Source organism: Rhipicephalus microplus, chromosome X (genome assembly GCF_043290135.1).
Source record: "Rhipicephalus microplus isolate Deutch F79 chromosome X, USDA_Rmic, whole genome shotgun sequence".
Taxonomy (NCBI): Eukaryota; Metazoa; Arthropoda; class Arachnida; order Ixodida; family Ixodidae; genus Rhipicephalus; species Rhipicephalus microplus.
Window position 1 is genome coordinate 408,003,232 of NC_134710.1, and position 14,220 is coordinate 408,017,451.

At 45.8% G+C, this 14,220-nt stretch overlaps 1 protein-coding gene across 2 annotated transcripts in view; it reads left to right on the forward strand.

Annotated features, from left to right (window-relative positions):
- LOC119160966 (nose resistant to fluoxetine protein 6) overlaps nucleotides 1–14,220 on the forward strand; it is a 91,871-nt gene that overhangs the window by 45,634 nt on the left and 32,017 nt on the right. For both annotated transcript variants that reach the window (XM_075880250.1, XM_037413257.2), the window contains one exon: nucleotides 4,442–4,641. In XM_075880250.1, the coding sequence (XP_075736365.1) occupies nucleotides 4,442–4,641 (200 nt within the window). The remainder of the gene's footprint in view (nucleotides 1–4,441; nucleotides 4,642–14,220) is intronic.

A 14,220-nucleotide genomic window follows, 5' to 3' on the forward strand; every position in this document is an offset into this window, starting at 1 on the left:
CCTGCCTTAACGGCTGCTTGCGTTCGTGGACAAGACAGCGTCTGCGGGAGGCTGTCATAGAAGCCGTATTGCACGAATACCGGGAAGAAACTTCCAAACCGGACCGGTCGAAGACCTCCAGGTGACCTGGGAGTCTCAGTTCCATTCAGGAGGATGGCAGCGCTTCACGTCGCCACTACTTGAGGTCAGCGGGAGTTCCTGTGGGAATAGCCCACCTGGAATACACGAGGGGAACAAAAAGGAGAGCAATGACAGTGAAAAGCGAAAAGAGGAGCAAACGAAACCTTCGAGGGGTCAGTATACAAATGGATTACCGGTAGCCGGACTGTCCTCTGACAGGCAATCTGCGCTAGCGGAAAGCCTCGCTTCTTTCATTGTAACCGGGCATTCTTCAGTTAGACGCACGCTCTACTTTCATGAGGGGGACGAGGTTGGAAAACCCATGAAAGATCTAGAACGGCGAGACAGGGAGCAAGAGCATATGTAGCGGACACTGTGGTCACACTTCATGATGATCGCCTGTGGCTTATTCTATAACGTGAGAAACGTGTGTTCGGAGTGTAAGGTCCGATCACGTTGTCATACGTACGAAGACGCCATTACAACTACACGGTTCATTTGTTTTAATATCGTTTTGTGCCACCTCGAGTGTCAGGGCACTACAATCAGAGAGGGGAAAAGCGAAGGACGTTAATCACACGCCAGTTTGGTTTTCCTTTGTGCTCAAAGCATGAGGTGTGTAACGGTGAAATTAGAGTGAGAGAAAAGGAGAGGGAGAGAGAGAGGAAGAAAAGTGCTATATAGCATGCCTATGCCAGGGTCAAGCTGGGTAGGCCCTCATCATTTAGGGAGATCCGTAAGCATGCGTACGTACTGTATCTTGTGCACTGGAATGGAACCTCCTCCCCTTTCTGCCTTTGACTCTTTCTTTTAATCATTTATCTCTTATCCCCTGTTCGCATTCTTTCATTCCACCTGTTATCCTTGTCTAGCGTTACCAACCTGACATCCGTCTGATTAGCTTGCCTGCTTGGTCTGTATATTCTGTGACCGATATTCTTGAGGTGTTAGTTTCTGTGCGCGTTCTCAGAGTATATTTGTTTTCACATTTATTCTAGCCCCCATTTTCGTCCTTTCCTCCAATCAATAAGTATAACGCTCAACTAGCTATTCAGTTATTTTAGATGCGGAGCATCTTATACTCGCGCCTTGTAGTGCGCCGTCCGCGCCGTCCGCACCGCTTCTCGAACATTCGACAGCTGACGCGCGCGCATGCGCCGTCGCGCCGTCGCCCACTCTTCCACCATCTGTGCATCCCTTCCTCCTCTACACACCGCGCGCGCTTCACTCCTCCACCATCTGTGCACCCTTCCTCCTCTACACACCGCGTTCGACATCTACAATTCTCCTGATTCTCCAGTGGACGCGCATGTGGCGTCGCGCTTCGAGAACATTCAACAGCTGACAGTGCATGCGCCGTCGTGCTGTATATATACTCAAGGTCGGCGCTCGCTCGCTCAGTTGCCGCTCGTCGGTTGGTTTGTACGGCGCGTCGACGTCCAAGGTCGCGGTGAAATGAATTCCAACGAATCCCCAAACACAATGATCGACGTCCCTTCGACCAGCGCCGCCCTTTCGCATACGTGTGTACGTGTTCACTCATTTAACACCCCCTCCTACAACCACGTTAACCAATTTAGCCATCGACCCAAGTAAGTCGCAATTTAACACCCCATTTCATAACCACGTTAACCAATTTAGCCATCGACCCAAGTAAGTCGCACTTTAACACCCCGTTAACCAATTATATGGTCCGCATCCTCCTCAGTGTTCCCCCGAGGGAAGCTGCGGGCAATTTTTTCTTCATGATTCTACTTTTGCCAGTGGACCACTCAGACGGCCTCTGTACGGCAAGATGGTGGCCGTCTAGCTACACGCCTCGATTCGTTCATAAGACTTGCTCGAATGCCGCTCACTTGCATTACTCTGTTGAAAGTTATCATTCTTGGAGAAGGTGTATTGCCGCAGATGAAGGCATCTTACTTTTCTTGTATTTTCTATTTTTAATGTGTTCCAGTTCATTTCTTGCACCTAACAACCGCACATGCAAATTAGAAATATAGCGTTTGGCTAACGTCTCCAACTAAATTCTTTCTCCGAGTCCGCTTTCACAATTTACTTCCATGCTTCGTTATGATGATTATGATGAAGAGATAACCCTGAGAAAATTGGCACCAGCCCCACAATAGAGGATTCGCCAAATATCAAGTGCAGCTCATTGCCATTTGAGCAATCTCAATAATTTCGGGCCCCGCTGCGCTTTTCATTGTTTTTAAGTGACCACCAAGAAAAAGTTCGGCTTTCCACCCAGCCTTTTCTCGACCGAAAGAAAACACAATAAACTTGTGAAAATGAGCAATTGTTTTTTGCACTCACTTTGTAGAGTTTCTTTATCTGAAAAAAATTGTACCGTTATTTTATTTAAGTAAGTTTTCTTTACTTATCTAATTGCTCACAAAGATACCCACATGCGTGGTAGCAGAGGCGGCAATGCATTGAAAGATGACTCACAGAGGGCGGAGGAAAAATAAACTATTAAAAAAAACATGAACTTGTGGGACCATCGCACATAGAAAAACACAGCTACCACAGCTAATTATTTGTTCCTCGTTGACCAATTTTCGTTGGTGAAGAGTATACAGTCGTCGTCGACCTTACTACTAGGAAATCTTATGATGGCTACACTTGTCAACGGTCGCGATATGTCTAGAGAAACGTAGCACACATAATGACAATAAAAAAACAATGACAGAGGCTCCTTTCATTCTATAGTAATTCATGTCGATGTTGCTGAGCGTTAAGAGCGTCCAAGACATGAGTTATGGTATATAGGCTTAAAGAAACACAAACAAGCAAATAAAGCAGCGTGTGACTAAAATATCAAGAAAAAGAATAGCAAAGCAACAACCTCACCCTATTTCTACCCAAGTTCGAAATTCGTATAGAAGCAGTCGAGCGGCGTTTCTCCTGCGTTTGCCATGTGATTTTTTGCGTGTTTCTGTGGTTCTTTGTGATTTTCTGTGGGTGTCTGTGATAGCGTAATTGGTTGGATAGAGATGCGTGGAAACGGACGTGGAGTCCACTGCGGCGGTGCAGTGGTTCGGTGCTTGGTTACTGACTCGGAAAGTCATGGGTTCTATACCGGTGGTGGTGGCTTCATTTCAGTGGTGGCAAAAGGATTGATGCCCATGCTATGTGCGATGTCAAATAACGTTAACGTTAACGTTAAATAACACCAGACAGTTGACATATCCGGAGACCTTCACTACGGCGCACTTTCATAAGTATTTCGTGGTTTTGGCACGTGAAACCCCAAATATTATTTAGAGGGGCCATGACGTGGACACCTAGCAATTGGGAGTGTTCAGTGAAAACTAGAAATAGAGCGTCTATTATGCCTGTACATATATGAAAAGTAGGCCCTGAAAATATTGTGCTGCAAAATAAGCTCTGTAGTAGTAACCGGCCCTAAACACCTCCCCCCCCCCCCCCCCGCCGTTGACGGCCATTTTGCCATGACACGTGTGATGACATTTGCTGAAAGGAGTAGAGCCGTCGTCTTCTACCAAAGTTACGCCCGCTGCAAATCATTGAATTTCAGTTCCGAGCTGAAGAAAGCCGAACTATCTGGATTTTACGCGCAGCTGACCACGCAACGATGTCGCTCGCCGGAATGCAGATGTTCGGACAGCCAGCTCCTTGTTACATCATGGCTCGCCAGTGCGCCAGTGTTGCCTTACTCTCAGGCTACTTGCGTGTTTATAAAAATATTCAGTTATAAGTGAACTGTTCGACCAAATGCAATAAAGCTTAGCCAGCTTATTTGTGAATGCGGAAGGTTTAATCTACATAACACGGATTTTGACCTGAAATCGGGTGTCATGACCCTCTTGAGGTCTTCGAGCAGCCACTGACACTCCTGCCTTTACTTCAGTGATTTCAGTGACGTCTTCACTCCCCAGCCGCCCTTCCTCCCGTTTCACTTTGCGGCAACCGTGACCTACCGCTACCGATGTAGTTACGCCATCGATGAGTTCGATCTGGGAAGCAGAGTGGGACATGATACGCCGGCACTCATTTGTCGTCAAGCCTAGCCTTAGCACAACAACTCCGTTGTTGAAATGATTGTATATGGTAAGTAGACTGTGCCATATATGCTTGAAAACATGTCTGGCAAATGCATTTTAGATGCTCAATTTTTCTACCTAGTTTGATATCACACTGGCAGCAGCGAAGCCGACTCCCTTGCGTCACCTTAAATGTAAATCGGCGCTTCACGACATTCAGCTGCCTTTTCGAGTGCTTTGGTTGTGCATGATGAAAGAGATGACAAAGAGGAACCATTCAAAGTTCTAAGCGCTCGCCTTCTGCGCACTCGCAGTGTTTGACAGCACGGCCAAGCCCGAGAGCGGTGTTCTGACCGGAGGCCTGACTTTCCTGGGCTACTACTCGGAGTGCATCGCGGCGCTGCCATCTGAACGCCACGCAGTGATGGCCAACGAGTCGAAAGTACCGCCCTTCACGTCCACCTACTGCCTGGCCACGGTCAGCTTCAAGAACGCCCAGCCGTGGCCACCCAAGGTGCGTCGCGGACTTGTCGCTTGTGTATAGTTCGTAGAGTTGCTCGTGTCACCTAGTGTCGCACAGAGCAATGTGACTCAAAAAAGCTCGAAGAAGACTCCACTTAAAAATTTAGGGACACTTCCTGAATTCCAAAGTGTGTTTGGCGAAATCCTGTGGCCATTCGAAAGACTATGCAATGGCTTTTTTTTACACTCTTTGTGAAGAGTCACACAGACCAAATGTTTTTCTTTTTTATTTTAACCGGGAATCGCAGTGAAACGTGAGGCTAATCTGCCTCCATTTTGCATGCGTTCGTATTCTCCCACTTTGCGCATCGTGCAGACGCCATCCGCGTTATAGCACTCATAAGGCTGATTGACCCTCCCGCGAGAGGGAGACGCCACAGGTTGCGACGTGCCAGGGAACTGGACACGGTGACCACGAGTATGAGACATAAAAAGCTTTAAAACTAGTTCTGCTTCATAGGCGGTGTACACCTTCGCCAGCCGAAAGAATGGCAAACATGTTGCATTCGTAAGAGTTCTTTCTTCTACTGGAACAGTCATTTAACATTGAGGATGATGGTCAGAGGACGTGCGCGAAAATGCCACTAAAGGTGTCACGGAAACTGAAAGTTGCTGTGTATGCTGGGAGCTCTACTGAAAGCCAGGTAGTCCGCAAACGTAATCGCTTATACGAGTATACGGAACGTTTTAACTGGGGGTTTGAATTCTACATGCTGCTGACCCGATGGTCGTGGGTTCGATCCCGGTCGTGGCGATCACATTTCCATGGAGGCAAAATACAGGCACGTGTACTGTGCGTTGCCAATGCACGTTGAACACAAAATGGTCAAACTTTGCGGAGCCCTTCTCGGTGGCGTCTCTCATATGAATGCCGTGGTTTTAGGACGTAATACTCCAGATATTATTATTAGGCTGTTTCTATAGCGATGTCTTGGCAACTGAGTCACCATCGTCGATCCATCTAAAAATGGCTGCGCAGTCGTCGATGCAAAACACAACGCGCACACACAGGTTTATGATCGAGACTTCGTTTTTGCAGGTGGGCATGGCATTTTTTGCCGGTTTTTCCCCCTTCAATGAGCCCCGTCGCGGTGGTCTAGTAGCTAAGATACTCGGCTGTTGACCCGCAGGTAGCGGGATGGAATCCCGGCTGCGGCGGCTGCATTTCCGATTGAGGTGGAAATGCTGTAGGCCCGTGCGCTCAGATTTGGGTGTACGTTAAAGAACCCCAGGTGGTCGAAATTTCTGGAGCTCTCCACTACGCCGTCTCTCGTAAGCGTATGGAGGTTTTGGGACGTTAAACCACACATATCAATCAATTAAACCCCCCTTCAATGAGTCACCAACCCGGCCACCTCTAGATATTTTTTTGACAACTGGTTAGCTTCGCGGTTGTGCCCTGCGTACGCGAAAACGGACTGACTCTGTAGAATCAAAGGTCCATGTGATTGGCTCCGGTCCAACCCGTCCCATGCAAGAACGCTGGAAGAGGTAACTTACCTTTCGAAGGTGAATCGACTAAACAAGCCTCCACCACCGCCGGTTTGGCGTGCTTGCCGTAACGGAAATCAGAATTCCGGTTTTCAGCCCTATATACTAGCCGATTCAATCCGGCTTGTGCAACGTAATTACATAATGACAACTGCAACGGAGTCTTTATGGCAAAATGAACAATACTTCACATTTTCGCTCTATGATTAGGTAATTAGCCAAACAATTTATAACGCCAAAACACATTGCAGGCGAAATTTAGTATAACTTTTCTACAACAAAAATGAAGTAAAAGATGAGTTGAAATCACTGTAAGTTTAACATTCACATCCCCTCTTCTTTTTTTGTTTTAGTACACTTCTGAAGCTTCCTAACGCACACACCTGAAGGCTTCCTTTAATTTTCGTTGTATGAACATTTTATGCTGAGACATGCACTTAGTGAAAGAAATATACTGAAATAACGCGTCAGTGCTGTGTCAACAACCACGACAGTTCGTTGTCTCCTCTGGAAACATGTCTTTACAATGACCAGTGAATTTAATGGCATTAGTGCTAATACTCAGCCCTAAGAACAAAGGCAAAAGATCAGAAAAATAGATGCAAGGATTTGTCTTATACCCAATGCTACCTTACCCTTCGGCAACCTATAGTGAAACCTGCATATTCGCTGGGATTATACGCTGCGCAGAAGCCGCCTCATAAATTTCCACACTCGTATGGTACTCGAGGTAAAACACGCTACGGCGCGCAATCGACGCTTACGATTGCGTCAGCGCTCAGAACAAATATATAAATAGAAGAGTCGCGTATGTCCACAAATTCTGTAGAAGCCAGTGGAACAGCATCGGCACAGGAAAGTTTCCTCAAGGATGGCGTAAGAGACCGCCGTGGTGGTAGTTTAGTCTGTCTTTGTTGCGGCTGTTCGATGAGTCCGGTGTCCTTTCCTTGAAGCCTTGTATTGATTATTTTTATGGACATTAGCGTATTTTACACCTTGTTGCAGAGTCTCCGGGCATTCGCCCTTTTACTCATTTTTGTTTTTATTGTTGGCCTTTCCTGAGATAATGCCCAGGTGCGAGTCATGGACTTCGCGGAAATCTCAAAGGAAACAAAGAGCTTCTTTCGAAATATGGTGTTGTCGTAGATTTTCGAGCATTCCATATTTCGGTCATAAGATAGATCAATCGATTTTTTTCTCTCCGGATCATAGGTAATAAAACTAAGGCTTTAGTAAGGCCTCAAATTCGTCATAAAACTCGGAAAGGGACCGGTATGAGTAAGAACGATGTAGTAAGTCACGTGATCAAACGTGACGTAAATATGAGCTCCTTTAAACATCGCAGATCGGCCAAATGTGTGTCATCTTATAACATTGCGTCACATGATCCGTATATTGTAAGAATTTTCTGTTGCTCCGTATAAAGTTTACCGTCATTTTTTATCGACAAACCGAGGGTCCCACTAAATTCTCTGGCTCTGGGACCCTCGTCTGTATATCCTAGATTTTGTACCTTGTTTTTGGAAATATCAAAACTTAAAACTTGAAACTTGATGACATCATAACATGACATCGTAGCGTGATCGAAGATTGGCTGAGCACGGAGGCACTGCGACATCGCGTGAAGTGCAGATGAGTGCACGTGAAGGCGGGCAAGGATCAATACAACATCGATGGAAGAAAAAAAAGCAAATAAATTGGCTTGCTTCTTCTGGTTGCTTTAGGCCATACATTAGGCGTCTGTGTAACTCATTTTGGCCATGATAACTAATACACGATAATGCCAAGGAAAGTGTAGGAGATGTTATTAAAAGTAATTGTCATGTAAATGTGTAAAAAGAAAAAGCGAATGAAAACATAACTTCCCACTAGCAGTGACTTGACCTGCGACCTTTGAATAACGCTTTCAATGCTCTACCACTGAGCTATGGCCACGGTACCTCCGTCAGCTTTATAGGGCGAATACGCACTTAAACGTGATAGTGTCAGTGAGGGCCGCTAGTATTCATTATGGTGAGTTTGATCCACTGCTTTTTTTTTGCCTGTGGACGTCACGTGGCACGTCATTATAATACGAGCTTGCAGCTGACCTCTAATCCCTCTAACTGAAGGCATCAAGTCTGCAGAACGAGACCCTCGCTATCACTGAAGGAAAGAAGCAAAATTTAACGCCTCTTTTATTTGTCAGGAGATGAACCTTTAAATTGAAGCTTATTTAAATTCATTTCAATTTCTTTACCCTAAAGGTTATGTGGCATCAGAGAGGGGAGAGGTTTCAAGTTTACAAGGAACAAGATACAGCATGAAAATAAGTTATTCAACAAACAAAAACTCCTCATTATACAATACTAGCTGTGTATGGACGACTTTGATACAATGTGAACATAATACATAAAAATACATGACGTAATGCTTTGTACACTCTTTAATTATACAAAATCAGGTAATTCTTGACGGTAAAGATGGTTATTAGTAATAGTTACTATGTATTTTCTTCAATTTGGTTATGCCATGTGACACCCATTTAGTGGAGCAAAAAACTATGCAAGCCAAAGTGAAAGATACGGCTTTTCTTATACACACTATGACTAGATGGCGTTCTTGAGCCCATAACGGAACGTCTACTGTGGATTAACGACCTTGTATTGAATCGTTCCAACTGGCGTCAATATACTAGTGCTGTCGCATCTAGAGTTCCTCGCGACTGCACTGTTTAAGAATAATAGCAAACACTTGTGCTGCCATTGTCCCTTATATTTTTTTGTGAGGTTCCGATTCCTTATATTTTCCATCTGCTTTTAAGGAAACGCACAGGTAAATCTGTGCGTATCGGCGAAAACTGCCATCCCCACTTGCCCATCCTCCTTCCTCTTTCGTTGTGGTTTGGCTTCTCCTACTAGCTGCATACTTTAGGTGCAGCTTGCTTTAGGGGGGATTCGAGGTTTCGAGGTCCCCCGTTAACGTTAAAGGGACACTGAAAATTATGGTGTCATGATACTTAATTTTGTAAAGCGAATTCAAAAATTAAGTCGATCATGTGCATAAACCAACGAAGATAAATTTATTTTGCCGAAAAAAAGCAACAGGTGCCGTGGCCGCCGTCGTGAGTCTCGCCACGGCTGTGATTGGTCAAAGCTGCATGACGTCAGGATGACGAGCAGAGCTCAGTGCGCTCGCCGGCAATCAATGCCTTGCTTATCCTTAGAAATAGGGTGGTTTCTGTAAGTATGGCGAACTGTAAAAGTTGGACCGAGTTCGCTGTAAATCCGTGCATGTTCGAGCCGGTCGCCACATTTAAGAGCAGTGACTGAAGCGGCAAAGAAAAGCGACTCCCTACCAGCCACATTCACCGCCCCGGAAACTTAGAATGGTACCTATAAGATGCATGATATTGCTTAATTTAGCTGTAGTGAACTGTTACAAATGATACGCTTATCAGTGGATATCAAATTAGATAAAAAACAGCAGCATCACTACTCGCTTTTAGCCGCGTATTGGCACGGTCCGCGCTAGGCGCGTGCAGCGTCCAGAAACATCAGCTGTTCGTGGATTTCACAGCTCAGATGCAGCGTTGTTAGTGCAGTCAGTATCGTACTTTTAAGCGGGCAAGGCGCACGCCCCGAGTAAGTATGCTACCGCAAAAAAAAAAAAAAGGAGGGAGACAAGTGCCGCTCTTGCCGCAGTGGTGATATGTGCTCTGAACTGCGCTGAAAATTACGAAAGAAGAGTTTTGCTCATATATTTCGCTGTTTTCTTTTTTTATAACACCGCCGCTTTTTCTAAGTTCTGCCCACTACTACAATGATGATGTGTTAAAATGCAAATGGTATATTATATGCGCTAGAAGCTTGAGGCACTGGTGTAGAATAGGTGATTTGGATTATGCGTACTGATATTTTTGTACACGTGCTTTCGCTATAGGTGCTCATGCACCCATTGTATGCAAATGGGATTGATTAATTGATATGCGGGGTTTGACGTCTCAAAACCAACATATGATTATGAGAGACGCCGTAGTGGAGGGCTCCGGAAATTTCGACCACCTGGGGTTCTTTAACGTGCACCCGAATCTGAGCGCACGAGCCTACAACATTGCCGCCTCCATCCGAAATGCAGCCGCCACAGGTGGGATGTGAACCCGCGACATGCGGGTCAGCAGCCGAGTACCTTAGCCACGAGACCACCGCGGTGGGGCATATGCAAATGGGGAAAGAGGAGGAATGGTGCTGCTGCCTTGAAATTCGGCACATTCGCGAACGCCACAGCGCGCTTCATCTCGTAGGTTTGAAGTATTTTATTTTAACTGCAGCGGCTCATTTTGCATCTATCTTCTGATCCCGAGGAAACCTGTGAAAAGCGACCTAATCACGGCCATAAGTGCCGCGGCAGCTATATGTCGCGCAGTGACTCGGCATCGCGAGTCTCCTCAACCTTGCAAAAACACAACTAGTTAATGTCGGATGGCGAAAATCTCTAATCAGAAGAAGAGAATGGTGCAATGGCAGGAAATTCCTACGAACTGGCAAAACTGATGCCACGCCATGCTGCAGATCGCACCAGAAACAAGATACAACCGCGAAGTAAACAAGCTGAGCTGAATGAGCGGCGCAGGCGGCCCGGCGCAAAGTTGCCCGCTGAGCGGCGGCTCGACTCTGACGGTGACGTCACCTCCCCCCGTGTCTGCTCGCTTGTTTAATCGAACCTCGTGAAAAAGACCTCCATAGACATGTTGTAAGTGGTCGCGGATACCGAATTCGCAATAATTTCGTGAACTAAAAACTTCTACACTGTCCCTTTAGAGGGATACTAAACTCAAATATCATTTTACATCAGAGTTAAAGCGCAGTGTATTACAACGTTCAAAACGACAATATTATCAACAGCAGTGCCCTACTTAACCGAGAAATCAAGGTAAATGCACAATAATACATGCGCCACAGTAGGACATCTTCAAAATGATCCCGATAATGTCAGATGAATCGTCTACAATTCATGAGTAGTAATCAATCTAGCTACACTAAATAAAGAATATTCCGTTCATTAAGAGACGTAATAAAATGCTGCTTGATCGTTTATGTTTGATTCATGGAAAAAATCACCACCAGACGTTACTACGGAATAATAGCGTGAGTTGTTCGAAAATTCAATTTTTGTCTGGTTAAACTGAATAGGTCGCGCCATCTAGCGGTTCACTATTGAACCAATCACGCTAGCAATTTTAAAATCCAGGGCTAAATATTGTTGAATTAGAGTGTACTAGAATGTTTTGAGTGGTGCGACCAGTCGCCTCGGAGAGGGCCACAGCGCGTATAATGTTGGTGGTGGCGCTGCAGTCAACGGCACTTGAACGCGTCTCCTCTTCCTTGCCGCGCAGGGCGGAGTCGAAGCGCGCAAGAATTTCGTGAATTTTCGTGCTGTTTCAAACAGGTCATTGCTTTCAAGTAGAAACATACCCGGCGTGTTTTCAAACCGACGGGTTGGGATGAGAAAAGTGCACTTTTCCCCATCTATTCACTTCCGCACACGTATTGCTCTTAAACAGTCATTCCTACATCCTCCCCCGCATCCTTCACTTAACAGAGCAGATGCTGTCGCTTGGCGGCAACTACAGACCAATTCATTTACTTGCCTTTATATGCTAAATCGCTTTCATCCGACTCTATACCCCTCCTACTGCCCCTTCTGTGGATCCGTACCGACAGTGTACCACTCCACGTGGGAATGCTTTGCCCCATAGGGCGTTTCTCACATTACCAACCCCACCCCTTCCTCTTGGGAGTCTGCACTGCTCAGCTTACGCCGGCAGGAACAGCAGCAGCTGGTCCAGCGGGCTCGCAGGGTCGCGCAAGGCAATGGAGCCCTGGACTGAGGGCCCCACCCAAAGAAGGCTCATTGTGCATTTGTTATTAATAAAAGTTTATTCTCTCTCTCTCTGTACCCGACATGACTACTTACATAAAAGCATAGCAGTTCTGCTGTGCCACGCGTAGCCGGTGTGCGCTTCCATGCTCTTCGATAGCGCAGTTCAGTGGAAGAGTAATGTGACTTTAATAACGCCAGAGCGGTATTTTCCATAAGTAAGTGGCTTCCGGTTCGCGTATCAAATTATTTCACATGCGCTGCTAACTTGGAAGATAAACTTTGTTAACTTATCTCGGCTGTGGCGGCTGCATTTCCGATGGATGCGGAAATGTTGTAGGCCCGTGTACTCAGATTTGGGTGCACGTTAAAGAACCCCAGGTGGTCAAAATTTCCGGAGCCCTCCACTACGGCGTCTCTCATAATCGAATAGTGGTTTTGGGACGTTAAACCCCACAAATCAATCAATCAAACTTTGTTAACTTCTATGTATACCTAAAGCTGAAATTCCCCAGAAACAGGAATACACAGGAAGCAACGAAACACAATTTATTTACATATACTGTGCTCATAAGTCCGTCCCCAGCCTAATCCTGCTGTACAAGCTTTCTAAATTCGGCTCAGCTTTAAATACTGCTGTACTTTTCTGCGTGCATAGTAGCGAGACTTGTTTAGTTCCGAGACAAAAAAAAATAAAGTCTGGAAAATATATAAAATCCAGTTAACCCAAAGATAGCCCCTCGAAGTGTTCATTACACCTAATGTGATTCATGCCCTTCTTACTCACAAGGGTTAGCACATTCGTAATGCTGTCTTGCTGTAGCTGTGCTGTACTGAAACATTCGGTAGAAAGGTCCTCAAGTTCACTAATGAACCTGAAAAGGCTCAAAGAGGGGTTGAGCAAGCCGCCAAAATTGCATTCGCTTGTGAACGTAAGAGTTGATGTTTTCCCTCGGGAGCAGGCAGGAGCACCTGGTCCATGCACACTTGACACACTTCCGTACAACGTATCCCGCAATGTAATGCGTTCACCTCACTCCTTTTGGTATTATATGAATGCGTTGATGTGTTTCCTTTACTCTCAAATACAGCCTCTGCTCCATCAAGATTTTCTATGTTGTTTAAGGTGTCGACGACTTGCTGCTGTTTTTGGCTATTTGCTGGCTGGTGATTCACTGAAAGAAGCGAATCGATGACGTCCTCGGGCACGTTTGAGCTAGTGACGCTCTTAGCCCAATTATAATAACTCAAATAGTTTACAGTAATTAGGAACTGCTGTGGACTTGGGCGAGAATTGCAGCCAGACGACTGCCTCACAATCTTAAATGCATAATGAAGAAGAAATACATTGATACCATCAGCTAAATTATCATCACCACGAGAAGAAGGCACGAGATCGGTGATCGGGCACCCTCATCTTGGTACGCCTGCGTTCCTTTTCGAACTACCACCGTCTTGCTCAGCTCGTTGAGTCACCGCTCTACATTGGCCGTGGCTTTGAAAAGCGACAATTTGCGACCTTGCGCAGTCCGTGTGTACCCAGTTTTGCAACCAGGTGCGTAGCAGTGATTAAGCCGTCTCCTCGAAGGCATCGTACGAGATAAGAATATAGGAAACGATTTTTTCAACGCGAATATTACTGCGCACAAATGTCAACAAACACACTGAACAAGCGAGCTGCAGCAGGCTCGAGCGGGTGCTCTTCAAGTGGCGACAACGACATCTCCGCCGCAATTTTCCACGTAGCAGAGGGGCGGTGCCTAAGAATGGAACCGGTCTCCGTTTGCTCCACTCAAAAGTTCCAGTACACTCTACTCTAGTTCTATTGCCGTTGTTGCAGCTCTGGCTGCCACTACTTTCGTTCTGCTGGTACTATTGTGTCGACGATCGCGCATAAAATCTGGGCAACGTTGTGCTAGGCAACACTGACATCTGATGTTCCGTTGAGGCGGGTTATTAGAAGTGCATTATTCTGATGCGGACCACTAAAACGCAATTTTATTACAAAGTAAGAACTTCGTTGGCACAAAAGTAGAGGCACGAGGATTTCGAACCACTATTTCAACAAAAAAGGTCGACCTACTAGGTGCCTTTAATGTATATTTAGGACGACTGGCTCCATTCAAACCATAACATAAACTTCGTGATGAAAGAAATATATATGTCAGCTTGTAGAGCTAGCTGTCGTAATTTTATTTCTGCGCCAAGGGCTTTTATTTGT